Below are 27,010 nucleotides of genomic sequence, written 5' to 3' on the forward strand. Positions count from 1 at the left end.
TTGGACTCGAAGGTCTTTTCCAACCTCAACGATTCCATCCTCTTCCTCTCCCTTCTCCTCCAGAACCTCTTTGAGGAGCAGCTGAAGAAGTACGACCAACTCAAGGTGTACCTGGAGCAGAACTTGGCCGCCCAGGAGAACATCCTGAAGGCCCTCACGGACGCCAACGTCAAATACGCGGCCGTGCGCAAGGCCTTGGCCGAGGTGGAGCACAAGTGAGTGCGAGGTTGTCCATGGACAATGGAATGGGTGGAAGAACATCCCTTGGCCCACCTTGAGGAGAGGCAAAGGGACACTTCTGTCCTCTCCGTCCCATCCTTTCTCCTCTCCAACCACCGGGAATCACCTCTTGGCGTTGTCCTGCGCCCCACGTCCACCCCAGGAGGGTCCTGAGGGTTGTCCTGAGGGACAATCGGAGTTATGAGCTCCTTCATCCCATCCTCCGGGGACGCTTGGAGCTGAAGGTTGAAGATGTCCCCATCCATGGAGAAGGTCCTCTTCTAACCCAAAGCCTTCAATGATTCCCTGATCTTCGCAGGTGGAACACCACCGTCCAGACTTTGGTGGCCTCCTACGAAGCCTACGAGGATCTGATGAAGAAATCCCAAGAGGGGAAGGACTTCTACACGGACCTGGAAGGGAAAGCAACCAAACTGTTGGAGAAGGCCCGGAGCGCGTGTCAAGCGGCCGAGGCCACCAGGCAGCAGATCCTGGAGAAGTAGGTGGTGCTGGGACCTCCCTGGAGAGGCCGGAGGGGGTGGAAAGGCCCCTATGTGGACCTCCTGGTGTCCAAAGTGGTGGTGGACATCCCCCTATGGACCTCCTGGTGTCCAAAGTGGGTGGTGGACATCCCCATATGGACCTCCTGGTGCCCAAACGGGTGGTGGACATCCCCATATGGACCTCCTGATGTCCAAACGGGTGGTGGACATCCCCATATGGACCTCCTGATGCCCAAACGAGTGGTGGACATCCCCATAGGGACCTCCTGATGCCCAAACGGGTGGTGGACATCCCCATAGGGACCTCCTGATGCCCAAACGAGTGGTGGACATCCCCATAGGGACCTCCTGATGCCCAAACGGGTGGTGGACATCCCCATAGGGACCTCCTGATGCCCAAACGGGTGATGGACATCCCCCTATGGACCTCCTGATGTCCAAAGTGGGTGGTGGACATCCCCATATGGACCTCCTGATGTCCAAAGTGGGTGGTGGACATCCCCCTATGGACCTCCTGATGTCCAAAGTGGGTGGTGGACATCCCCATATGGACCTCCTGATGTCCAAACGGGTGGTGGATATCCCCATATGGACCTCCTGATGTCCAAACGGGTGGTGGACATCCCCATATGGACCTCCTGATGCCCAAAGTGGGTGGTGGACATCCCCATATGGACCTCCTGGTGTCCAAAGTGGGTGGTGGACATCCCCATATGGACCTCCTGATGTCCAAAGTGGGTGGTGGACATCCCCATATGGACCTCCTGATGTCCAAACGGGTGGTGGACATCCCCCTATGGACCTCCTGATGTCCAAAGTGGGTGGTGGACATCCCCATATGGACCTCCTGATGTCCAAAGTGGGTGGTGGACATCCCCATACGGACCTCCTGGTGTCCAAAGTGGGTGGTGAACATCCCCATATGGACCTCCTGATGTCCAAACGGGTGGTGGACATCCCCATATGGACCTCCTGATGCCCAAACGGGTGATGGACATCCCCATATGGACCTCCTGATGTCCAAACGGGTGGTGGACATCCCCATATGGACCTCCTGATGCCCAAAGTGGGTGGTGGACATCCCCATATGGACCTCCTGATGCCCAAAGTGGGTGGTGGACATCCCCCTATGGACCTCCTGATGTCCAAACAGGTGGTGGACATCCCCCTATGGACCTCCTGATGTCCAAAGTGGGTGGTGGACATCCCCCTATGGACCTCCTGGTGTCCAAAGTGGGTGGTGGACATCCCCCTATGGACCTCCTGATGTCCAAACAGGTGGTGGACATCCCCATATGGACCTCCTGATGCCCAAAGTGGGTGGTGGACATCCCCCTATGGACCTCCTGATGCCCAAACGGGTGGTGGAGATCCCCATATGGACCTCCTGATGTCCAAACGGGTGGTGGACATCTCCATATGGACCTCCTAGTGCCCAAAGTGGGTGGTGAACATCCCCATATGGACCTCCTGATGTCCAAAGTGGGTGATGAACATCCCCATATGGACCTCCTGATGTCCAAACGAGTGGTGGACATCCCCCTATGGACCTCCTGATGTCCAAAGTGGGTGGTGGACATCCCCCTATGGACCTCCTGATGCCCAAAGTGGGTGGTGGACATCCCCCTATGGACCTCCTGATGTCCAAACGGGTGGTGGACATCCCCATATGGACCTCCTGATGTCCAAACGGGTGATGGACATCCCCATATGGACCTCCCGATGTCCAAAGTGGGTGGTGGACATCCCCATATGGACCTCCTGATGCCCAAAGTGGGTGGTGAACATCCCCCTATGGACCTCCTGATGTCCAAACGGGTGGTGGACATCCCCATATGGACCTCCTGATGTCCAAACGGGTGGTGGACATCCCCATATGGACCTCCTGATGTCCAAACGGGTGGTGGACATCCCCATATGGACCTCCTGATGTCCAAAGTGGGTGGTGGACATCCCCATATGGACCTCCTGGTGCCCAAAGTGGGTGTTGGACATCCCCATATGGACCTCCTGATGTCCAAACGGATGGTGGACATCCCCATATGGACCTCCTGATGCCCAAACGGGTGATGGACATCCCCATATGGACCTCCTGATGCCCAAACGGGTGATGGACATCCCCATAAGGACCTCCTGATGTCCAAAGTGGGTGGTGGACATCCCCATATGGACCTCCTGATGTCCAAAGTGGGTGGTGGACATCCCCATATGGACCTCCTGATGTCCAAACGGGTGGTGGACATCCCCATATGGACCTCCCGGTGTGGCAGAAGGTGGTGGTGACCCCGTGGTGCCGTTGTGGTTCCTCCTTGCAGAGAGCTGAAGAAACCGCCTCCTCCTCGGCCCACGGCTCCCAAACCCTCTCTTCCTCCGAAGCCTTCGCAATCGGAAGCGGCGCTTCCGGACTCTACGGATTTACCGCCTTTGGCTTCGTTGGTGTTACCGGAATTGCCGGAAGAGCTCCGCCCTTTACCCACGGACCTCTTCTCCGCTCCCCATTCCCGTTTGCCGCCGCCGTTGAGCGCCGTCGCCGCCGCATTCCGTCCTCCGGAGCCCTTCGTCGCCCTTCCCGTTCCGCCCTTCGCCGCTTCCCGTTTCCCGGCGTCGCCGCCGCTTCCCTCTCCGTACCTTCCGCCGCCTCTCGTGCCGCCATCGGCTCCTCAACCGCCATCGCTTCCTCCCGCCGCGCTCTTCCCGCCGGCTCCGACGCATCCCGGCGCTTCCCCGCCCTTCGCCGCCGCCGTAGCGCCACCGCCGCCGCAAAACATGGCGGCACCGCTGCATCCGCCGCCCATCGGCGCTCGCTTGGTCGCCGAATCTTCACCGCGGCCGCCCACCACCACCACCGCCGCGGACAGTATTCCCGCTCCCATCCCCACCGGCCCGGCTCCTCCGCCGGCGTTTTTGGCAGCGCCGCCGCCGCCGCGTCCGCCGTTTCCCTTCGGCCGTACCGCGCTGCCGCCCTTCGCGCAGGTACCCCCGCGGCATTTTGCTTTCGGCGGCGCCGCAGCGCCGCTCCGCCGCGGCGTGGAGCTCCCGGCGCACACCCAACCCTTCCTGGCGGCGCCCTTCCTGGCGCCGGCGAGAGCCGCGCTGCCCTTCCAGCCTCAGTTTCCCCAGCAAGGCTTTACGCCGCCGCTCTACCACCTCCCGGCGCAGGATAAAGCGATGCCGCCTGCGGTGTCCGTTTCCTTCCCGGCTGCTCCCGGCGGAGCGGCGGTATCCGGCAACTCACCGGCGTTGCCTTTCGGCGCCGCCGCGGCGGTGCTGAGCCCGACTCCCACCAACCCAAACGCTCCTCACCGCCTCCCTCCCTCTGCCAACTCCGCTTTGAACCAAATCGCCGGCGCTGTGGTGGTCCACGGAGCTCTCGTTCCTTCTCCGGCGCCACCGACGCCGGGCGCTATGGCACAAAGAGCGGCGGCGTCGGCGCCATCCGAGCCATCATTCCAACGGCAAAGCTCTTCCACCGACGATCTGCTGTCCTCCAGCCCTGAAAGCCACCACGGCGGCTCCGCGGTGGCCGTAGGACAACCGCTTCTCCAACCCACCAAAGCCGACGGCGCCGACTTGGGCTCCAAATCCAAAGCCGTTCGGCTCATCGAAAAGGATCCCTACGAGAAACCCGAACGGATCTTGCGGTTATCGGAAGAGGTGGAACGTTTCCGAGCGGTGGTGGAAAGCTTAGAAGGTCCCGGTGAGTTGGACGTCGTTTGGAAGGAGCTTCAAGAAGCTCAAGACCGAGACGCGCGGCAATTGTCCATCGCCGTCGCTCGGTGTTATTCCCTGAAGAACCGCCACCAGGAGATAATGCCGTACGATCGGAATCGCGTGGTCCTCTCCAGCGGGAAAGACGATTATATCAACGCCAGTATGGTGGAAGAGCTCTCGGCGTATTGTCCGCCCTTCATCGCCACCCAAGCGCCGCTGGCGGGAACCGCCGCCGATTTCTGGTTGATGATCTACGAGCAGAAAGCGGCCGTGGTGGTCATGTTGGTGGCGGAGCAGGAGGTGGAGAAGGTGAGAATGGGGAGGAGGAGGGAGTGGAGGTGGGAGTGGAGGTGGAGAAGAAGGAGGGGTTGGAGAACATCTGGAGAAGGTGGGGGAGAAGAAGAAGGGGGTGGAGAAGGGAATGGAGAAGGAAATGGAGGTGGGGAAGGGGTTGGAGAAGGTCTGGAGAAGGGAATGGAGGTGGAGAAGGGGTTGGAGAAGGTCTGGAGGTGGGAATGGAGGTGGGGAAGAGGGTGGAGAAGGTCTGGAGAAGGAGGTGGGGAAGAAGGGGTTGGAGAACATCTGGAGAAGGTGGGGGAGAAGAAGAAGGGGTTGGAGAAGGTCTGGAGAAGGAGGTGGGGGAGAAGAAGGGGTTGGAGAAGGTCTGGAAAAGGAGGTGGGGGAGAAGAAGGGGGTGGAGAACGTCTGGAGAAGGGAATGGAGGTGGAGAAGGGGCTGTGGGGAACATCTGGAGAAGGGAATGGAGGTGGGGAAGAGGGTGGAGAACATCTGGAGAAGGGAATGGAGGTGGGGAAGGGGTTGGAGAAGGTCTGGAGAAGGGAATGGAGGTGGGGAAGAAGAAGGGGGTGGAGAAGGTCTGGAGAAGGAGGTGGGGAAGAAGGGGTTGGAGAACGTCTGGAGAAGGGAATGGAGGTGGAGAAGGGGGTGGAGAAGGTCTGGAGGAGGAGGTGGGGAAGAAGAAGGGGTGGAGAAGGTCTGGAGGAGGAGGTGGGGAAGAAGAAGGGGTTGGAGAAGGTCTGGAGAAGGAGGTGGGGAGGAAGAAGGGGGTGGAGAAGGTCTGGAGAAGGAGGTGGGGGAGAAGAAGGGGGTGGAGAAGGTCTGGAGAAGGTGGGGGAGAAGAAGAAGGGGTTGGAGAAGGGAATGGAGGTGGGGAAGGGGTTGTGGAGAACGTCTGGAGAAGGTGGGGGAGAAGAAGAAAGGGGTGGAGAACGTCCGGAGAAGGGAATGGAGGTGGGGAAGGGGCTGTGGAGAAGGTCTGGAGAAGGGAATGGAGGTGGAGAAGGGGCTGTGGAGAAGGTCTGGAGAAGGGAATGGAGGTGAGGAAGGGTTTGGAGAAGGTCTGGAGAAGGGAATGGAGGTGAGGAAGGGTTTGGAGAAGGTCTGGAGAAGGGAATAGAGGTGGGGAAGAAGAAGAGGTTGGAGAAGGTCCGGAGAAGGAGGTGGGGAAGAAGAAGGAGGTGGGGAAGGTCTGGAGAAGGGAATGGAGGTGGGGAAGGGGTTGGAGAACATCTGGAGGAGGAGGTGGGGGAGAAGAAGGGGTTGGAGAACATCTGGAGAAGGTGGGGCAGAATAAGAAGGGGGTGGAGAAGGGAATGGAGGTGGGGAAGGGGTTGGAGAAGGTCTGGAGAAGGAGGTGGGGAAGAAGAAGGGGTTGGAGAAGGTCTGGAGAAGGGAATGGAGGTGGGGAAGAGGGTGGAGAAGGTCTGGAGAAGGGAATGGAGGTGGGGAAGAGGGTGGAGAAGGTCTGGAGAAGGGAATGGAGGTGGGGAAGGGACTGGAGAACGTCCGGAGAAGGAGGTGGGGGTGAAGAAGGGATTGGAGAAGGTCTGGAGAAGGTGGTGGGGAAGAAGAAGGGGTTGGAGAACATCTGGAGAAGGTGGGGGAGAAGAAGAAGTGGGTGGAGAAGGTCTGGAGAAGGAGGTGGAGATGGAGGTGGTGAAGGGGCTGTGGAGAAGGTCTGGAGAAGGGAATGGAGGTGGGGAAGGGGTTGGAGAACGTCCGGAGAAGGTGGGGGAGAAGAAGAAGGGGGTGGAGAAGGTCTGGAGAAGGGAATGGAGGTGGGGAAGAGGGTGGAGAACGTCTGGAGAAGGGAATGGAGGTGGGGAAGGGGTTGGAGAAGGGAATGGAGGTGGAGGAGGGGCTGGAGAACATATGGAGAAGGAGGTGGGGAAGAAGAAGGGAGTGGAGAACGTCTGGAGAAGGAGGTGGGGAAGGAGAAGGGGTTGGAGAAGGTCTGGAGAAGGGAATGGAGGTGGGGAAGGGGTTGGAGGAGGTCTGGAGAAGGGAATGGAGGTGGGGAAGAGGGTGGAGAGGGTCTGGAGAAGGGAATGGAGGTGGGGAACAAGGGTTTTGAGGAACATCTGAGGCACCTGGAGGTGTTTATCCTGGAGAAGAGGAAGGGAGACCTCACGGCTCTCCGCAGCTCCTGGAGAGGAGGTTGTGGTGAGGTGGACGGTGGTGGTTTCCAACCTCAGGGATTCTTTGAGGACCACGTGTGGCCCTGAGAGGTCCCATTGGGGCGTTGTGGATCTCTCCGTTCCTTCTCCTCACGGTGTCCCTCGTTCCCTCCCGGCAGCAGAAGGTACTGCGGTATTTCCCTTCGGAACGCGGTCAAACCATGGTTCAAGGACCCATCAGCCTGGTCCTCACCAGCCTGAAGGTGACACCAACCCACGTGGAGAGGATGATCACTCTGCAGTACCGCCAGCAGAGCCTCAAACGCACCGTTGTCCATCTCCAGTTCACCTCTTGGCCAGAGCTGTACGGTGGTGGTGGTGGTGGTGGTGGTGGGGATCCAACCGGGGTCGCTTGGGACCTCTGAGCTCAGTGGGGACCTCCAGAGCTCCACTCGTGGTGTGGAGGGAGGAGTTTGGGGGGAGGTGGGACTCCATAACCACGTGGAGAGAGGAGTTTGGGGGGAGATGGGACTCCATAACCACGTGGAGAGAGGGGTTTGGGGTGAGATGGGACTCCATAACCACATGGAGAGAGGAGTTTGGGGGGAGATGGGACTCCATAACCACGTGGAGAGAGGGGTTTGGGGTGAGATGGGACTCCATAACCACATGGAGAGAGGAGTTTGGGGGGAGATGGGACTCCATAATCACGTGGAGAGAGGAGTTTGGGGGGAGATGGGACTCCATAACCACGTGGAGAGAGGAGTTTGGGGGGAGATGGGACTCCATAACCACGTGGAGAGAGGAGTTTGGGGGGAGATGGGACTCCATAACCACGTGGAGAGAGGAGTTTGGGGTGAGATGGGACTCCATAACCACGTGGAGCTCCAGCGGTGGTGTGGAGAGAGGAGTTTGGGGGGAGATGGGACTCCAAAACCACGTGGAGAGAGGAGTTTGGGGGGAGATGGGACTCCATAACCACGTGGAGCTCCAGTGGTGGTGTGGAGAGAGGAGTTTGGGGTGAGGTGGGACTCCATAACCACGTGGAGAGAGGAGTTTGGGGGAGATGGGACTCCATAACCACGTGGAGAGAGGAGTTTGGGGGGAGATGGGACTCCATAACCACGTGGAGAGAGGAGTTTGGAGTGAGATGGGATTCCATAACCACGTGGAGCTCCAGTGGTGGTGTGGAGAGAGGAGTTTGGGGTGAGGTGGGACTCCATAACCACGTGGAGAGAGGAGTTTGGGGGGAGATGGGACTCCATAACCACGTGGAGCTCCAGTTGTGGTGTGGAGAGAGGAGTTTGGGGTGAGATGGGACTCCATAACCACGTGGAGCTCCAGTGGTGGTGTGGAGAGAGGAGTTTGGGGTGAGATGGGACTCCATAACCACGTGGAGAGAGGAGTTTGGGGGGAGATGGGACTCCATAACCACGTGGAGAGAGGAGTTTGGGGGGAGATGGGACTCCATAACCACGTGGAGAGAGGAGTTTGGGGGGAGATGGGACTCCATAACCACGTGGAGAGAGGAGTTTGGAGTGAGATGGGACTCCATAACCACGTGGAGAGAGGAGTTTGGGGTGAGGTGGGACTCCATAACCACGTGGAGAGAGGAGTTTAGGGGGAGATGGGACTCCATAACCACGTGGAGGGAGGAGTTTAGGGGGAGATGGGACTCCATAACCACGTGGAGCTCCAGTGGTGGTGTGGAGAGAGGAGATGAGGGGGAGATGGGACTCCATAACCACGTGGAGAGAGGAGTTTGGGGGGAGATGGGACTCCATAATCACGTGGAGAGAGGAGTTTGGGGGGAGATGGGACTCCATAACCACGTGGAGAGAGGAGTTTGGGGGTGAGATGGGACTCCATAACCACGTGGAGCTCCAGCAGTGGTGTGGAGAGAGGAGTTTGGGGGGAGATGGGACTCCATAACCACGTGGAGAGAGGAGTTTGGGGGAGATGGGACTCCATAACCACGTGGAGAGAGGAGTTTGGGGGGAGATGGGACTCCATAACCACGTAGAGAGAGGAGTTTGGAGTGAGATGGGACTCCATAACCACGTGGAGAGAGGAGTTTGGGGGGAGATGGGACTCCATAACCATGTGGAGCTCCAGTGGTGGTGTGGAGAGAGGAGTTTGGGGGGAGATGGGACTCCATAACCACATGGAGCTCCAGGCGTGGTGTGGAGAGAGGAGTTTGGAGGGAGATGGGACTCCATAACCACGTGGAGCTCCAGGCGTGGTGTGGAGAGAGGAGTTTGGGGGGAGATGGGACTCCATAACCACGTGGAGCTCCAGTGGTGGTGTGGAGAGAGGAGTTTGGGGGGAGATGGGACTCCATAACCACATGGAGCTCCAGTGGTGGTGTGGAGAGAGGAGTTTGGGGTGAGGTGGGGCTCCAAAACCACGTGGAGAAAGGAGTTTGGGGGGAGATGGGACTCCATAACCACGTAGAGCTCCAGCTGAGGAGCTGAGGGATCTCCTTTGGTGGTGGATGGGGAACCGTTGGCCTGGAGGATCTCCAGGTTCTTCCCCAAGGAACGGTTCCATCCGTTGGAGTCCCTCCCCTGGTGACGGTGTCCGCTGTCCTCCAGGGGCCTTCCCGACACCAAGGACGCTCTCCTCCGCTTCATCCACGACGTTCACGGCCATTATCTGCACCAACGGCCGCTCCACACACCCATCGTGGTGCACTGCAGGTCAGCGGCCACCACCGCGGCCCCCCTTGTCCCCATTGTCCCCCCCATGTCCCTCTTGTCCCCCCCATGTCCCCATTGTCCCCTCTTGTCCCCATTGTCCCCCCCATTGTCCCCGTTGTCCCCATAACAGCCAAGAGGGGTTTCTTGGGGGCTCTGGGGTTGTCCTCCTTTGTTGTCCCCATTGTCCTCCTTTGTTATCCCCCATTGTCCCCCCCCGTTGTCCCCTCCTTGTCCCCATTGTCCCCTCCTTGTCCCCATTGTCCCCCATTGTCCCCGTTGTCCCCATTGTCCCCATCACAGCCAAGAGGGGTTTCTCGGGGGCTTCAAGGTTGTCCTCTCGTGTTGTCCCTGTTGTCCCCCTTTGTTGTCCCCCGTTGTCCCCCCCTTGTCCCCATTGTCCCCCCCATTGTCCCCATTGTCCCCATAACAGCCAGAGGGGATTTCTTGGGGGCTCTGGGGTTGTCCTCCCTTGTTGTCCCCATTGTCCTCCTTTATTGTCCCCCCTTGTCCCTGTTGTCCCCCATTGTCCCCCCCATGTCCCCATTGTCCCCATCACAGCCAAGAGGAGTTTCTCGGGGGCTCCAGGGTTGTCCTCTCTTGTTGTCCCCATTGTCCCCCCTTGTCCCCATTGTCCCCGTCACAGCCAAGAGGGGTTTCTCCAGAGTTCCAGGGTTGTCCCCCCGTTGTCCCCGTTGTCCCCATAACAGCCAAGAGGGGTTTCTCGGGGGCTTCAAGGTTGTCCTCCCCCGTTGTCCCCATTGTCCTCCTTTGTTATCCCCTGTTGTCCCCCCCTTGTTCCCATTGTCCCCATCATAGCTGGGGAGGTTTCTTGGGAGCTCCGGGGTTGTCCTCTCTTGTTGTCCCCATTGTCCCCATCACAGCCAAGAGGGGTTTCTCAGGGGCTCTGGGGTTGTCCTCCCTTGTTGTCCCCGTTGTCCTCCTTTATTATCTCCTGTTGTCCCCTCTTGTCCCCATCACAGCTGAGGGGGATTTCTTGGGGGTCTCTGGGGTTGTCCTCCCTTGTTGTCCCCATTGTCCTCCCTTGTCCCCATTGTCCCCATCACAGCCAAGAGGGGTTTCTCAGGGGCTTCAAGGTTGTCCTCTCGTGTTGTCCCTGTTGTCCCCCTTTGTTGTCCCCCGTTGTCCGCCCCATTGTCCCCATTGTCCCCATAACAGCCAGAGGGGATTTCTTGGGGGCTCTGGGGTTGTCCTCCCTTGTTGTCCCCATTGTCCTCCTTTATTGTCCCCCATTGTCCCCCCTTGTCCCCATTGTCCCCGTCACAGCCAGGGGGGTTTCTCCAGAGTTCCAGGGTTGTCCCCCCATTGTCCCCATTGTCCCCATAACAGCCAAGAGGGGTTTCTCGGGGGCTTCAAGGTTGTCCTCCCCCGTTGTCCCCATTGTCCTCCTTTGTTATCCCCTGTTGTCCCCCCCTTGTTCCCATTGTCCCCATCATAGCCGGGGAGGTTTCTCGGGAGCTCCGGGGTTGTCCTCTCTTGTTGTCCCCCATTGTCCCCCCTTGTCCCCGTTGTCCCCGTAATAGCTGGGGGGGTTCCTCAGGGGCTCCGAGGTTGTCCCTTTTGTCCCCGTTGTCCCCATCACAGCCGGGGGGGTTTCTCGGGGGCTCTGGGGTTCTACCCCCTTGTCCCCGTTGTCCCCGTTGTCCCTATAACAGCCAAGAAGGGGTTCTCGGGGGCTCTGGGGTTGTCCCCCCATTGTCCCCATTGTCCCCCCTTGTCTGCATTGTCCCCCCCTTGTCCCCATTGTCCCCATCACAGCCAAGAGGGGTTTCTCGGGGGCTTCAAGGTTGTCCTCCTTTGTTGTCCCCATTGTCCCCGGGGGGGGGTTTCTCGGGGGTCTCTGGGGTTGTCCCCCGTTGTCCCCATCACAGCCAGGGGGGGTTTCTCGGGGGTCTCTGGGGTTGTCCCCCATTGTCCCCCATTGTCCCCATCACAGCCAGGGGGGTTTTCTCGGGGGTCCCTGGGGTTGTCCCCCATTGTCCCCGTTGTCCCCGGGGGGGGTTTCTCGGGGGTCCCTGGGGTTGTCCCCATTGTCCCCATCACAGCCGGGGGGGTTCTCTCGGGGGTCCCTGGGGTTGTCCCCGTTGTCCCCGGGGGGGTTTTTCGGGGGTCCCTGGGGTTATCCCCGTTGTCCCCGGGGGGGTTTCTCGGGGGTCCCTGGGGTTGTCCCCGTTGTCCCCGTTGTCCCCGGGGGGGTTCTCTCGGGGGTCCCTGGGGTTGTCCCCGTTGTCCCCGTTGTCCCCGGGGGGGTTTTCTCGGGGGTCCCTGGGGTTGTCCCCGTTGTCCCCGTTGTCCCCGGGGGGGGTTTCTCGGGGGTCCCTGGGGTTGTCCCCGTTGTCCCCGGGGGGGTTTCTCGGGGGTCCCTGGGGTTGTCCCCGTTGTCCCCGGGGGGGTTTCTCTCGGGGTCCCTGGGGTTGTCCCCGTTGTCCCCGGGGGGGGTTTCTCAGGGGTCCCTGGGGTTGTCCCCGTTGTCCCCGGGGGGTTTTCTCGGGGGTCCCTGGGGTTGTCCCCGTTGTCCCCAGGGGGTTTTCTTGGGGGTCCCTGGGGTTGTCCCCGTTGTCCCCGGGGGGTTTTCTCGGGGGTCTCTGGGGTTGTCCCCGTTGTCCCCATCACAGCCGGGGGGGGTTCTCTCGGGGGTCCCTGGGGTTGTCCCCGTTGTCCCCGGGGGGAGTTTCTCAGGGGTCCCTGGGGTTGTCCCCGTTGTCCCCGGGGGGGGTTTCTCTCGGGGGTCCCTGGGGTTGTCCCCGTTGTCCCCGGGGGGGGTTTCTCGGGGGTCCCTGGGGTTGTCCCCGTTGTCCCCGGGGGGGGTTTCTCGGGGGTCCCTGGGGTTGTCCCCGTTGTCCCCGGGGGGGGTTTCTCGGGGGTCCCTGGGGTTGTCCCCATTGTCCCCATCACAGCCAGGGGGGGTTTCTCGGGGGTCCCTGGGGTTGTCCCCGTTGTCCCCGGGGGGGGTTTTTCGGGGGTCCCTGGGGTTGTCCCCGTTGTCCCCGGGGGGGTTTCTCGGGGGTCCCTGGGGTTGTCCCCGTTGTCCCCGGGGGGGTTTCTCGGGGGTCCCTGGGGTTGTCCCCATTGTCCCCATCACAGCCAGGGGGGGTTTCTCGGGGGTCCCTGGGGTTGTCCCCGTTGTCCCCCGTTGTCCCCGGGGGGGTTCTCTCGGGGGTCCCTGGGGTTGTCCCCGTTGTCCCCGGGAGGGGGTTTCTCGGGGGTCCCTGGGGTTGTCCCCGTTGTCCCCGGGGGGGTTTCTCGGGGGTCCCTGGGGTTGTCCCCGTTGTCCCCGTTGTCCCCGGGGGGGTTTCTCGGGGGTCCCTGGGGTTGTCCCCGTTGTCCCCGTTGTCCCCGGGGGGGTTTCTCGGGGGTCCCTGGGGTTGTCCCCGTTGTCCCCGTTGTCCCCGTTGTCCCCGGGGGGGTTTCTCGGGGGTCCCTGGGGTTGTCCCCGTTGTCCCCGGGGGGGGGTTTCTCGGGGGTCCCTGGGGTTGTCCCCGTTGTCCCCAGGGGGGTTTCTCGGGGGTCCCTGGGGTTGTCCCCGTTGTCCCCGTTGTCCCCGGGGGGGTTTCTCGGGGGTCCCTGGGGTTGTCCCCGTTGTCCCCGTTGTCCCCGGGGGGGGTTTTTCGGGGGTCCCTGGGGTTGTCCCCGTTGTCCCCGGGGGGGTTTCTCGGGGGTCCCTGGGGTTGTCCCCGTTGTCCCCGTTGTCCCAGCCGCGGGTGTCTCTGGGCAGCTCCGGCGTGGGCCGCACCGGGGCGTTCTGCCTGCTCTACGCGGCGGTGCAGGAGGTGGAGGCCGGGAATGCGCTGCCGGATCTGCCGCTGCTCGTCAGGCGCCTGCGCCAGCAGCGCAAACACATGCTGCACGAGAAGGTAACGCCCGGCCCCGCGCCCGCGCCCCTTTCCCTCCCTTCTTCCCCTCCTTCCTTCCTCCCCTTTCCCTCATTGTCCTCCCTCTCCCTCCTTCCTTCCCTTCCTTCCTCCCTTCCCCTCCTTCCTTCCTTCCTTCCCTTTCCCTCATCGTCCTCCCTTTCCCTCCTTCCTTCCCTTCCTTCCTCCCTTCCCCTCCTTCCTTCCTTCCTTCCCTTTCCCTCATCGTCCTCCCTTCCCCTCCTTCCTTCCTTCCTTCCTTCCTTCCTTCCTTATCCTCCTTCCTTCCTTCCTTCCTTCCTTCCTTCCTTCCTTCCTTCCTTCCTTCCTTCCTTCTCCTCCTTCCTTCCTTCCTTCCTTCCTTCCTTCCTTCCTCCCTCCCTCCCTCCCTCCCTTCCCCTCCTTCCTTCCTTTTCCCTCATCCTCCTCCCTTTCCCCTTCCCTCGTTGTTCCCCTCCCCTTCCCCTTCTTCCTTCTCCCTCTTTCTTTTCCTTCACCCCTTCCTTCTTGCTCTATTTCTGTCCTCCCTCTTTTCTCCCTCCCTTTTCTCCCTCCCTTTTCTCCCTCCCTTTCCTTCCTCCCTCCCTTTCCTTCCTCCCTCCCTTTCTTTCCCCCTTTTCTTTCCCCCTTTTCTTTCCCCCTTTTCTTTCCCCCTTCTTCCTTTCCCCCTTCTTCCTTTCCCCCTTCTTCCTTTCCCCCTTCTTCCTTTCCCCCTTCTCCTTCCCTTTTATTTCCCTTTTTCTTTCCCCCTCCTTCTCTCTTTCCCCCTTCTTCTTCCCTCCCCCTTCTTCTTCCCTCCCCGTTCTTCTTCCCTCCCCGTTCTTCTTCCCTCCCCCTTCTTCTTCCTCCCCCTTCTTCTTCCTCCCCCTTCTTCCTCCTTCCCCCCTTCTTCCTCCTTCCCCCCTTCTTCCTCCTTCCCCCTTCTTCCTCCTTCCCCCTTCTTCCTTTCCCCTTCTTCCTTTCCCCCTTTTTCTTTCCCCCCTTTTTCTTCCTTCCCCCTTCTTCTTCCTTTCCCCCTTCTTCTTCTTTCCCCTTCCTCCTTTCCCCTTCTTCTTCCTTCCCCCCTTTCTTCCTCCTTCTTCCCTCTCCCCTTCTTCCTTTCCCCATTCTTCTTCTTCCCCCCCGTTCTTCCTTCCCCCTTCTTCTTCCTTCCCCCTTCTTCTTCCTTCCCCCTTCTTCTTCCTTTCCCCCTTCCTCCTTTCCCCCTTCTTCTTTCTCTCCCCCTTTTTCTCTCCCCCTTTTTCTCTCCCCCTTTTTCTCTCCCCCTTTTTCTCTCCCCCTTTTTCCTTCCCCCTTCCTTCCTCCCGCTCTTCCTCGCTCCCTTTTCTCCTCCAGCTCCACCTCAAGCTGTGTTTCGAGGCGCTGCTCTTGGCGGCCGAGCAGGTCCTGCAGCGCCACGGCGTCGCCGTCACCGTCACCGGCGCCGCCGCCACTGCCCCGAAAGCCCCAACCAAGGTCAGTTTGAGCTTTGAGGACGGGGGACAAAACAACCCACCGAGCTTCCGGAACCTTCTCTCCTTCACCTCTTTACTTCCCGCAGGACGCGCAGGACCTGGTCCTGGGTGGCGACGTACCCATCAGCTCCATCCAAGCCACCATCGCTAAGCTCAGCGTCAAACCGGCGAGCGGCGCCGCCGAACCCGCCACGCTCCAACCCCTTCCCACTCCCGATCCCACCGAGGCGACATCGGCTCTTCCGGATGGCGCCGTGGATGGCGTCGGTATCCCTGAGCCTTCCCCGCCTCCCCCTGAACCACCGGGTGATGACGCCGTGAGCAGCGCCGGCGTGATGGAGACACCCGAGGTGGCCCCGGCGCTTCCCACCGCTCCGTCGTCGTCGTCGTTGGAGCTCTTGGCTTCCCTGACGCCCGAAGCCTTCACCCTGGATGCGTCCCTCAAGGGGAAACAACGGATGAACAAACAGAACTTCCTCCAAGCGCAAACGGGAGAAGGGTTACGCGGACCGCGGCCCAGCGACGACCCCCTCAGCCTGCTCGACCCCCTCTGGACGCTCAACAAGACGTGAGGTTCTGAGGGGGGCAGATTCCCCCCCTATTTTTGGGGATGGGACCACCTGGAGGAGCTCTGCGGAACACTGGGAAGAGGGATCCGTGCCCTCCGCCGCTCTGCTCGGGGTGCGGTGGGTGTTCGCCGCCGCCTTCGACTCCGAATGGACCTTTTTTGAGCTCTTTGCTACTAAAAATAAAAGTGAGTTTGAGCTGCGCTCGGAGCCGGTGGTGGGGGAGAAGGGTCGCGAGGTGAAGGCGGAAGGGAAAGCGACTGCCGCGTTCCGGGTTAGTTCCGTTTAATAGCGCGGTGTCCGTCTCCTCGGAAAGGTTATAAAACGCGGTCCGGTACAAAAACAAATGTCCCCTGGACAGAAGAAAAAAAGCCGAGAGCCGGGGGAAGGCCGTCGAGGCTCAGGAGCATCCAGGGCCTCCAAACGGAGGCCAAAGAGCATCCAGGGCCTCCCCACAGAGGCCAACGAGCATCCAGGGCCGCCAAACAGAGGCCCAGGAGCACCCACGGCCTCCAAACGGAGGCCAAGGACCACCCAGGGCCTCCCCACAGAGACCCAGGAGCATCCACGGCCTCCAAACAGAGGCCACGGAGCACCCAGGGCTTCCCGACAGAGGCTCAGGAGCACTCACGGCCTCCAAACAGAGGCCACGGAGCACCCATGGTCTCCAAGCAGTGGCCCAGGAGCACCCATGGCCTCCGAACAGAGGCCAAGGAGCATCCAGGGCCTCCCCACAGAGGACAAAGAGCACCCACGGCCTCCAAACAGCTTCCCCGGGGAGGCCACGGAGCACCCAGGGCTCCAAACAGAGGCCAGGGAGCACCCCCAGCCTCTGAACAGAGGCCAAAGAGCACCCAGGGCCTCCCCACAGAGGACAAAGAGCACCCAGGGCCTCCGAAGAGAGGACCAGGAGCACCCACGGCCTCTGAACGGAGGCCCAGGAGCACCCAGGGCTTCCCAAGAGAGGCCCAGGAGCATCCAAGGCCTCCAAACAGTGGCCCAGGAGCACTCGCGGCCTCCAAACAGAGGCCAAGGAGCACCCATGGTCTCCAAGCAGTGGCCCAGGAGCACCCATGGCCTCCAAACAGAGGCCAAGGAGCACCCAGGGCATGCCAACAGAGGCCAAAGACCATCCAGGGCCTCCGAACAGAGGCCAAAGAGCACCCACAGCTTTCCCAGGGAGGCCTCGGAGCACCCAGGGCTTCCCGACAGAGGCCCAGGAGCACCCATGGCCTCCAAACAGAGGCCCAGGAGCACCCACAGCCTCCGAACGGAGGCCAATGAGCATCTAGGGCCTCCGCACAGAAGCCAAAGAGCAGCCAGGGTCTCTGAACAGAGGCTAAGGAGCACCCAGGGCCTCCCGAGAGAGGCCAAAGAGCACCCAGGGCCTCCCCACAGAGGCCAGGGAGCACTCACGGCCTCCAAACAGAGGCCCAGGAGCACCCAGGGCTTCCCGAGAGAGGCTCAGGAGCACTCACGGCCTCCAAACAGAGGCCAAGGAGCACTCACGGCCTCCAAACAGAGGCCACGGAGCACCCATGGTCTCCAAGCAGTGGCCCAGGAGCACCCATGGCCTCCGAACAGAGGGCAAGGAGCATCCAGGGCCTCCCCACAGAGGACAAAGAGCACCCACGGCCTCCAAACAACTTCCCCGGGGAGGCCACGGAGCACCCAGGGCTTCCGAACAGAGGCCAGGGAGCACCCCCAGCCTCTGAACGGAGGCCCAGGAGCACCCACGGCCTCCGAACGGAGGCCAAGGAGCACCCAGGGCTTCCCTGGGGAGGCCCAGGAGCACCCAGGGCCTCCCGACAGAGGCCAAAGAGCATCCAGGGCCTCCGAACAGTGGCCCAGGGCCTCCCGACAGAGGCCAAGGAGCACCCAGGGCCTCCCCACAGAGGCCAGGGAGCACTCACGGCCTCCAAACAGAGGCCAAGGAGCACCCAGGGCTTCCCAACAGAGGCCAAGGAGCACCCAGGGCCTCCAAACAGAGGCCACGGAGCACCCAGGGCCTCCCCACAGAGGCCCAGGAGCACCCAGGGCTTCCCGACAGAGGCCAGGGAGCACCCAGGGCTTCCCGACAGAGGCCAGGGAGCACTCACGGCCTCCAAACAGAGGCCAAGGAGCATCTAGGGCCTCCAAACAGAGGCCACAGAGCACCCAGGGCTTCCCGACAGAGGCCCAGGAGCACCCACGGCCTCCCCATGGAGGCCAAGGAGTACCTATGGCCTCCGAACAGAGGCCAAGGAGCACCCACGGCTTCCCCGGGGAGGCCTCGGAGCACCCAGGGCTTCCCGACAGAGGCCAAAGAGCACCCAGGGTTCCCTGGGGAGGGAAAGGGGGAGCGCCCAGACTTCTCCTGGGGAGGCCCGGGGCTTCCCACTGGAGGCTGAGAAGCGCCCATGGCTTCCCAGGAGGCCACGGAGCACCCAGGGGGTCTCTGGGGAGGCCGAGGAGTGCCCAAACATTCCCTGGAGAGGCCCAGGGGCGCCCAAACCTTCCCTGGGGAGGTCAAGGAGTGCCCAGGGCTTCCTGGTGGAGGCCGAGGAGCACCCAAAGCTTCCCCAGAGAGGCCCAGGGGCGCCCAAACGTTCTCTGCGGAGGCCAAGGAGCGCCCAAACCTTCCCCGGGGAGGCCACGGAGTGCCCAAACTGTCCCTGGGGAGGCCATGGAGGGCCCAAACCTTCCCCAGGGAGGTCAAGGAGTACCCAAACCTTCCCTGAGGAGGTCAAGGAGGGCCCAAACTGTCCCAGGGGAAGCCAAGGAGCGCCCAAACCTTCCCTGGGGAGGCCATGGAGCACCCAAAACTTCTCCAGGGAGGTCAAGGAGGGCCCAAACCTTCCCTGGGGAGGCCAAGGAGGGCCCAAACCTTCCCTGGAGAGGTCAAGGAGCGCCCAAACCTTCCCCGGGGAGGTCAAGGAGGGCCCAAACCTTCCCTTTGGACGCCGAGGAGGGCCCAAAACTTCCCTGCGGAGGCCTTGGAGCACTCAAACATTCCCTGGGGAGGCCCAGGAGTGCTCAAACCTTCCCTGGAGAGGCCACGGAGTGCCCAAACTGTCCCAGGGGAAGCCAAGGAGTGCTCAAACCTTCCCTGAGGAGGTCAAGGAGGGCCCAAACCTTCTCCAGGGAGGTCAAGGAGCGCCCAAAACTTCCCTGTGGAGGCCTTGGAGCACTCAAACATTCCCTGGGGAGGCCATGGAGTGCCCAAACCTTCCCTGGGGAAGCCAAGGAGGGCCCAAATCTTCACCAAGGAGGGCCCAAACCTTCCCAGGGAGCCCCAGGAGCACCCAGGACTTCCCCCCGGAGGCCGAGGAGCACTACCGCCTCCTTTCCTGCTGCTCCAGCGGCCGCGATTCAATCTCGGGGCATCATCACCGGCCTTCACTTGCGGGCAGAGAGCGGCGGAGAAGGCTTCAACCTTCTCTACTTCCCCAGCGGGGATGGGACCGCGGCGGCTGCCGTAGTGCAGTTGGGGACGGGGGGTGCCGAGCTTTTTCCCGGCTCCGTAACGCGACGGCAAAGCTGCGGGAGCGAAGAGGTGGGAATTCTGCCAGCCCCGGGCCGGGCTTTTGGTCCCACTGCTCCATCCTGGTTGTCCTACATGGGCCAAAGTGGCTCTCCCTTCCCCCCAAAAGGAGATTTATTCCTTTTTTTTTCCCCTCCCCACATCCTCCTTCCTTATGGGATAAAAAGAGCTTCTTCCCCACTCCCAACCGGGAAGAGGAGGAGGAGGAAGATGCTGCAAAAGGGGAGGTGAAGGAGAAAGCCAAAGGCTCGGTGGAGCGCGCGGGGGTTTCTCCTGCCGGAATAAATAAATATATACAGCAGATAAATAAATAGAGCAGAGGGTACTGCGGGGGCTCTTCCCGCAGCCCAAGGCACGCGGAAGCCGAGCCCGGAGCCCTGGTGGTGGTGGCATCATCAGCCCCGGCTTCTCCCTCGCTGGTGATGGCTTCGAGCCCCCCTCGTGGTGTTCCTCTCCTTCCTGAGCTTTGCGCTCGGGGATGTTCTCCTGGAAGCGAGCGCTGGGATGGAATGGCATCCAGGACTGGGCAAGAGCTCGGCTCAGCGCTGCTGACCACCACCACCACCACCGCCGCCGCTTCCCGACTCCACCATCCCATCTCCTCCAGCGGGAACGGCTCTGGGGAGCCCTCACCCTTCGCGTTATTCCCATCCCTCCAACCCTGGAGTGTCCCTCTGCTCCAGAACGGAGCTCCAGAGGCCGCGTTGGACGCGCAGGAACCGGAGCAAAGAGGAGGACTCGGGGCTGATGGACCATCAGAGTCCGGTTGAGGAGGAGAGAAGGTGATGGAGATAAGGATACAGCGCTGGAACTGTTGTCCCCGCTGCTCCAAGCCTGACCTTCATCCACCCGCACTGCCCGCGGATCCAGAAGGAGGTCGGGCGCCTCATCCCTCCTCGCCTTTCTCCACCCACGCTCCATCCCCTGCCCTTTCCTCCTCCTTCTCCTCCTTCTCCTCCTCCTCAGTCCAACTTCTCCAGCACCGAGGGCACGTAGACCAAGCTGAGCTCGCTCCCGAAGTTACAGACGATGGCGGCGTTCTCCAGCACCAGGATCTGCCGCGCCGGCTGCGACTCGTTGCTCTTCCCAAGGTAGACGGTTTGGAGGAGGTCACCGTAGCCGATATCCCAGAAGGAGACGCAACCCTGACCTCCCGTCACCAGGAGGTTGTCGGAGATGACGCCCAGGCTGGCGCCGCAGCCCATCTCCTGCCAGGAAGGAGAGGACGTCAAGAAAGACGAGAGGACATCAAGAAAGACGAGAGGACGTCAACAAAGACAAGAGGACATCAAGAAAGACGAGAGGACATCAAGAAAGATGAGAGGACATCAAGAAAGACAAGAGGACATCAAGACGAGACCACCACAGGAGATGCTCCATGAAGGATGGCAACCACCCCTTCAACCACCCTCTCTGCCAACTCGGCCTCGCGGGCGGAGACGTGGTGGAACGAGGCCAAGGAGACTCCCACCCGGTCCTGGTGGGGTTCAACCAAGCGGATCCCATCTTTGCTCAGCTCCCAGCGGAGCAGGAAAGATGGATGGGTTGGAGCGAGTCCAGAGGAGGCCACGGAGATGATCTGAGGGGTGGAGAACTTCTGCTCTGAGGATAGGCTGAGAGAAGTTGGGGTTGGTCAGCCTGGAGAGGAGAAGGCTCCAAAGAGACCTCAGAGAAGCTTCCAGAGCTGAAAGGGGCTCCGGGAAAGCTGAGGAGGGGGTCTGGATAAGGGAGGGCAGAGAGATGATGAGGGGAAGGGTTTGGAGCTGAAAGAGGGGAGATTGAGAGGAGATCTGAGGGAGAAACGTTCTCCTGGGATGGTGGGGAAGCCCTGGCCCAGGTTGCCCAGAGAAGTGGTGGCTGCTCCATCCCTGGAGGTGCTGAAGGCCACGTTGGATGGGCCTTGGATCCATGGCAGGGGGTGGAACTGGATGGGCTTTGAGATCCCTTCCAGCCCAAACCATCCCATGGTTCCATGATTCGAACTGGCCGTCAGCCAGAACCCAAAGATCCCATCCCTGGAGGTGTTGAAGGCCACGTTGGATGGAGCTTGGAGCCCCTGATCCAGTGGGAGGTGTCCCTGCCCATGGCAGGAGGTGGAACTGGATGGGCTTTGAGGTCCCTTCCAACCCAAGCACTCCATGATTCTAACTTAGCATCAACCAGAACCCAAAGATCCCATCCCTGGAGGTGTTGAAGGCCACGTTGGATGGGGCTTGGAGCAACCTGATCCAGGGTTAGAACTGTTTGAGCTTTGAGGTCCCTTCCAACCCAAACCATTCCATGTTTCTAACGTACCACCAACCAGAACCCCCAGATCCCATCCCTGGAGGTGTTGAAGGCCACGTTGGATGGGCTTTGGAGCCCCTCATCCAGTGAGAAGCATCCCTACCCATGGGTTGGAACTGAATGGGCTTTGAGGTCCCTTCCAGCCCAAACCATTCCATGATTTTATCACGTGTAGACGCAAAGATGTTTCCAGAACGTTTGGTGGTTAACTAGAGACGCTCCAAACCCCTCTGCGGTGGGGCCGAAGGCTTTGGTGGGACCCAGAAAAGCACCACAGCCCCCTTTGGAGCTTTACTCGCCGTTGACCAACCTGTTGGATAGAGTAGAGCTTCACCCCGGAGCTGCGGTCCCAGATGCTGATGACGTCGTCCAAACCGCTGCTGATGACGCAGGAGGTGGTGCAGGTGAGGGAGGTGACGTCCCCTCGGTGGGCGTACATGTGGCTCACTTTGCTCCCCGTCAGCACGTCCCAAAGGCAGATGGCGCCGTCCTGACCTCCGCTCGCCAACACCATCGTCTGTGAGGAACACGAGAAGAACCGGAGCGGGAAGAGGAGCAGCAGCTCCGAAACAATTCCATAGCGGAGTCCTTCCAGCGCTCCGACCGCCTTCGTGGGTGGTGGGAGGTCATAGAATCTCTTGGTTGGAAAAGACCTTTGAGATCTTTTGAGTGCAACCATCCCCGTCCACTCCTAAACCACATCTCCAGCACTTCATCTGCCCGGCTTTGAAACACCTCCAGGGATGGAGATGCCACCACCGTCCTGGGCAGTCTCTGCCAGGGCTTCACCACTCTTCCAGGAAAGACATTTTCCGTGATGTCCAATCTAACCCTCCCCTGGTGCAGCTTGAGGGCCATCTCCTCTCATCCCATCCCTCGGGAGAAGAGCCCAACACCCACCTCACCACAACCTCCTTTCCAGGAGCTGCAGAGAGCCATGAGGTCTCCCCTCAGCCTCCTCTTCTCCAGGATAAACACCCCCAGGGCCCTCAGCTGCTCCTCACAACCCTTGTTCTCCAGCCCCTTCCTCAGCTCCGTTCCCTTCTCCGGATGTTCTCCAGCCCTTCAAGGTCTTTCTTGGAGTGAGGAACCCAAAACTGAACCAGGATTTGAGGTCAAAAGAACGTGGGATGGAAAACACCACTGGATTGGTGGCTCCTCTGCCTTTGGGCACGCGTTGGAGCAGGAGGGAGACATCGTGACCCCGAGCCCACCAGGAACAGAGAAACCTCAACAGGAGCCACAATGTGCGCTCCCAGCCCAGAAACCACCCGTGTCCTGGGCTGCATCCAGAGCAGCGTGGCCAGCAGGGACGGAGGGGATTCTGACCCTCTGCTCCTCTCCGGGGAGACCTCAGCTGGAGGATCGTGTCCAGTTCTGGAATCCTCAACAGAAGGAGGAGATGGAGCTGTTGGAACGGGTCCAGAGGAGGCTCCAAGGATGATGCGAGGGTTGGAGCACCTCCCATCCGAGGACAGGCTGAGAGAGTTGGGGTTGTTCAGCCTGGAGAAGAGAAGGCTCCGAGGAGACCTTCAGAGCAGCTTCCAGGACTGAAAGGGGCTCCAGGAAAGCTCTGGAGGGACTTTTTTCCAAAGTCCTGAAGTGATGGGATGAGGGGGAACGGCTTTAAATTCAAAGGGGAAGATTGAGATGAGACATTGGGAAGAAATTCTTCACCGTGAGGGTGGAGAGGTTCTGGCCGAGGTTTCCCTGAGAAGCAGTGGCTGCCCCATCCCTGGAGGTGTTGAAGGTCACTTTGGATGGGCCTTGGAGCCCCTGATCCAGTGGGAGGTGTCCCTGCCCATGGCAGGGTTGGAACTGGATGGGCTTTGAGGTCCTTTCCTTCCACCCCATTCTCACTTCTAACAACACCCAGACCTGGGTCTCCTTCTTTCCAAGTGGAGCAGAAAGCCACCAGGAGAGGTCACGGCCTGCAGCGACCCCGGGGTTGGCTCTGCTCCTCTCTCCCGCCCTGGAAGCGCAACCGATGGTCCCAGGGCAGAACTGGGCCACGTTCTGGCCTCGTGCTCTCAGCTCCACCTTCGGAGCTGCTTCTGGAACCCCTGAGGCAGCAGCGTCCAGGAACGGGACCTTCCTGTTCCACTCAGGGAGACAAAACCACCTCCAGGGAAAGGGATGGATTCCAAGGGAGCTGGACAGGAAACGGAGACTGGCTTGGCTTGGGCTGGGTTGGGTTTGGTGGGATTTAGTTGGACTTAGTTGGGTTTGGTTGGATTTAAATGGATTTGGTTGGGTTTGGTTGGATTTAAATGGATTTGGTTGGGTTGGATTTGGTTGGGTTTGGTTGGATTTAATTGGATTGGGTTGGGTTGGATTGGGTTGCGTTTGGTGGGATGTGGTTGGGTTGGATTTGGTTGGGTTTGGTGGGATGTGGTTGGGTTGGATTCGGTTGGGTTTGGTGGGATGCGGTTGGGTTTAGTTGGATTTTGTTGGATTTAGTTGGGTGTGGTTGGATTTCGTTGGATTTGGTTGGGTTTGGTGGGATTTGGTTGGGTTTGGTGGGATTTGGTTGGGTTGGGTTGGATTCGGTTGGGTTTGGTGGGATTCGGTTGGGTTTGGTTGGATTTAATTGGATTGGGTTGGGTTGGATGTAGTTGGGTTTGGTGGGATTTTGTTGGATTTAGTTGGGTCTGTTTGGATTTCATTGGATTTGGTTGGATGTAGTTGGGTTTTGTGGGATTCAGTTGGGTTTGGTGGGATTCGGTTGGGTTTGGTGGGATTTGCTTTGGTGGGATTCGGTTGGGTTGGGTTGGATTCAATTGGGTTTGGTGGGATGTGGTTGGGTTGGGTTGGATTTAGTTGGATTTGGTTGGGTTTGGTTGGGTTTGGTTGGGTTTGGTTGGATTTAAATGGATTTGGTTGGGTTGGCTTGGATTCGGTTGGCTTTGGTGGGATGTGGTTGGGTTTGGTTGGATTTAAATGGATTGGGTTGGGTTGGATTTAGTTGGATTTGGTTGGGTTTGGTTGGATTTAATTGGATTGGGTTGGGTTGGGTTCAGTTGGGTTTGGTGGCATTTGGTTGGGTTTGGTGGGATGTGGTTGCGTTGGATTCAGTTGGGTTTGCTGGGATGTGGTTGGGTTTGGTTGGATTTAGTTGGGTTTGGTTGGATTTGGTTCGATTGGGTTGGGTTGGATTTAAATGGATTTGGTTGGGTTGGATTTGGTTGGCTTTGGTGGGATGTGGTTGGGTTTTGTTTGATTTAGCTGGGTTTGGTTGGATTTAATTGGATTGGGTTGGGTTGGATTTAGTTGGGTTTGGTGGGATGTGGTTGGGTTGGGTGGGATTTGGTTGGGTTTGGTTGGATTTTGTTGGATTTAGTTGGGTGTGGTTGGATTTCGTTGGATTTGGTTGGGTTTGGTTGGATGCTGTTGGATTCAGTTGGGTTTGGTGGGATGTGGTTGGGTTTGGTGGGACGTGGTTGGGTTTGGTGGGACGTGGTTGGGTTTGATGGGACGTGGTTGGGTTTGATGGGACGTGGTTGGGTTTGGTGGGATGTGGTTGGGTTTGGTGGGATGTGGTTGGGTTTGGTGGGACGTGGTTGGGTTGGATTCGGTTGGATTGGGTTGGATTTGGTTGGGTTTGGTGGGATGTGGTTGGGTTTGGTGGGATTCGATTGGGTTTGGTGGGACGTGGTTGGGTTTGGTGGGACGTGGTTGGGTTTGATGGGACGTGGTTGGGTTTGGTGGGATGTGGTTGGGTTTGGTGGGATGTGGTTGGGTTTGGTGGGACGTGGTTGGGTTGGATTCGGTTGGATTGGGTTGGATTTGGTTGGGTTTGGTGGGACGTGGTTGGGTTTGGTGGGACGTGGTCGGGTTTGGTGGGACGTGGTTGGGTTTGGTGGGACGTGGTCGGGTTTGGTGGGATGTGGTTGGGTTTGGTGGGACGTGGTTGGGTTGGATTCGGTTGGATTGGGTTGGATTTGGTTGGGTTTGGTGGGACGTGGTTGGGTTTGGTGGGACGTGGTTGGGTTTGGTGGGACGTGGTTGGGTTCCCACCTGGCGATGTCTTGGAGCGATCAGTGAACCCTCAAGAGAAGCACAAACCATCTTCCCTCCCCCTAAACCCTAAGAAGAACCAAACGACGGCCGAACCGGCAGCTCAACAGCCACATCCGGACGAGGTGGTTCCTCCCGGGACAACCCAAGGTGGACTCACCTGGTCCATGTAGACGGCCGTGATTGCTCCCGAGTGTCCCTGCAGAGTGAACAAACAGCACGAGTCCTCCAACCGGAACACCTGCGCAGCAGAAGAGGTGGACATGAGCATCCGGAGGCCCGGAAACCACCTCAGCCTCAGCACTACAATCAGAGAGTCATTAAGGCTGGAGAAGACCTCCAAGGTCATCCAATCCAACCATCAGCCCAACCCCACCGCGTCCGTTCAACTGGAGAATGGGTTGGGTTGGAATGGAGCTCAAAGCCCATCAGTTCCAACCCCTCTGCCATGGGCAGGGACACCTCCCACTGGATGAGAGGGATCCAAGGCCCATCCAACGTGGCCTTCAACACCTCCAGGGATGGGATCTGGGGGTTCTCGTTGATGGTAAGGGAGAATCATGGAGCCATGGAATGGTTTGAGTAGGAAGGGACCTCAAAGCCCATCAGTTCCAACCCCTCTGCCATGGGCAGGGACACCTCCCACTGGATCAGAGGGATCCAAGCCCCATCCAACATGGCCTTCAACACCTCCAGGGATGGAGCAGCCACCACCTCTCGAGGTAACCCTTTCCAGAACCTCCTCACCCTCACAGGAGAACATTTCTTCTGAAGATGTCATCCCCATCTCCCCTCTCTCAGCCTAAAACCGCTCTCCTTGTTCCATCCCTTCACTCCTCAATCCAAAGCCCCTCTCCGGCTTTCCCGGAGCCCCTTCCAGTCCTGGAAGCTGCTCTGAGGTCTCCTCGGAGCCTTCTCCAGGCTGAAGAACCTCAACTCTCTCAGCCTGTCCTCACAGCAGAGGTGCTCCAACCCTCACATCATCTCCATGGCCTCCTCTGGACCTGTTCCAACAGTTCCACGTCCTCCTGATGTTGAGGATTCCAGAACTGGACACACGTCCAGCTGAGGTCTCTCCAGAGAGGAGCACAGACCCTCCATAGCAGTAACGATGAAGGTCCATCTGACATCACAGCGCTCGTTTACCTCAACAATAGGTAATTAATTGCGTTGGTGGTCATAGGAGAAGAGTTTGGGTTGGAGAGGACCTCAAAGCCCATCCAGTTCCAACCCCTCTGCCATGGGCAGGGACACCTCCCACTGGAGCAGGGGCTCCAAAGCCCATCCAACGTGGCCTTCAACACCTCCAGGGTTCTGGTTGATGCTAAGTTAGAAACATGGAATGGGTTGGGTTGGAAGGGACCTCAAAGCCCATCCAGGTCCACCCAATGCCGTGGGCAGGGACACCTCCCGCTGGATCAGGGGGATCCAAACCCCATCCAGCGTGGCCTTCAACACCTCCAGGGATGGAGCAGCCACAGCTTCTCTGGACACCCTGATCCAGGGTCTCCCCACCCTCATCGTGAAGAACTTCTTCCTAATGTCCCGTCTAAACCGTCCCCTTTCCAATTTAAAGCCGTTCCCCCTCCTCCCATCATTCCAGACCTTTGGAAGAAGCCTCTCCTCAGCTTTCCTGGAGCCCCTTTCACTCCTGGAAGCTGCTCGAAGGTCTTCTTCTCTTCTTCCTAACATCTCACCTCAGCCTCTTTCAACGCAAACCCATCCAAACCTTCAAAGGTCTTTTCC

At 59.7% G+C, this 27,010-nt stretch overlaps 2 protein-coding genes across 4 annotated transcripts in view; one reads left to right on the forward strand and one right to left on the reverse strand.

Moving 5' to 3' along the window:
- The window catches only part of PTPN23 (protein tyrosine phosphatase non-receptor type 23), a 38,332-nt gene extending 22,337 nt beyond the window's left edge, over positions 1-15,995 (forward strand). The window contains exons 18-25 of one of the 2 annotated variants that reach the window (XM_054057227.1): positions 64-215; positions 539-718; positions 3,038-4,742; positions 7,030-7,214; positions 9,445-9,549; positions 13,283-13,421; positions 14,754-14,873; positions 14,959-15,995. In XM_054057227.1, coding sequence (XP_053913202.1) covers positions 64-215; positions 539-718; positions 3,038-4,742; positions 7,030-7,214; positions 9,445-9,549; positions 13,283-13,421; positions 14,754-14,873; positions 14,959-15,444 — 3,072 coding nt within the window. In that variant the 3' untranslated portion in view covers positions 15,445-15,995. The remainder of the gene's footprint in view (positions 1-63; positions 216-538; positions 719-3,037; positions 4,743-7,029; positions 7,215-9,444; positions 9,550-13,282; positions 13,422-14,753; positions 14,874-14,958) is intronic. The other variant, XM_054057228.1, reaches the window with a different exon arrangement.
- Positions 15,996-18,327: 2,332 nt separating this feature from the next.
- The window catches only part of SCAP (SREBF chaperone), a 64,295-nt gene continuing 55,612 nt past the window's right edge, over positions 18,328-27,010 (reverse strand). For both annotated transcript variants that reach the window (XM_054057229.1, XM_054057230.1), the window contains 4 exons: positions 25,425-25,505; positions 21,558-21,764; positions 18,699-20,169; positions 18,328-18,366 (listed from right to left, as the gene is read on the reverse strand). In XM_054057229.1, the coding sequence (XP_053913204.1) occupies positions 19,924-20,169; positions 21,558-21,764; positions 25,425-25,505 (534 nt within the window). In that variant the 3' untranslated portion in view covers positions 18,328-18,366; positions 18,699-19,923. The remainder of the gene's footprint in view (positions 18,367-18,698; positions 20,170-21,557; positions 21,765-25,424; positions 25,506-27,010) is intronic.

The sequence above is a fragment of the Cuculus canorus genome, chromosome 2, assembly GCF_017976375.1.
Source record: "Cuculus canorus isolate bCucCan1 chromosome 2, bCucCan1.pri, whole genome shotgun sequence".
Taxonomy (NCBI): Eukaryota; Metazoa; Chordata; class Aves; order Cuculiformes; family Cuculidae; genus Cuculus; species Cuculus canorus.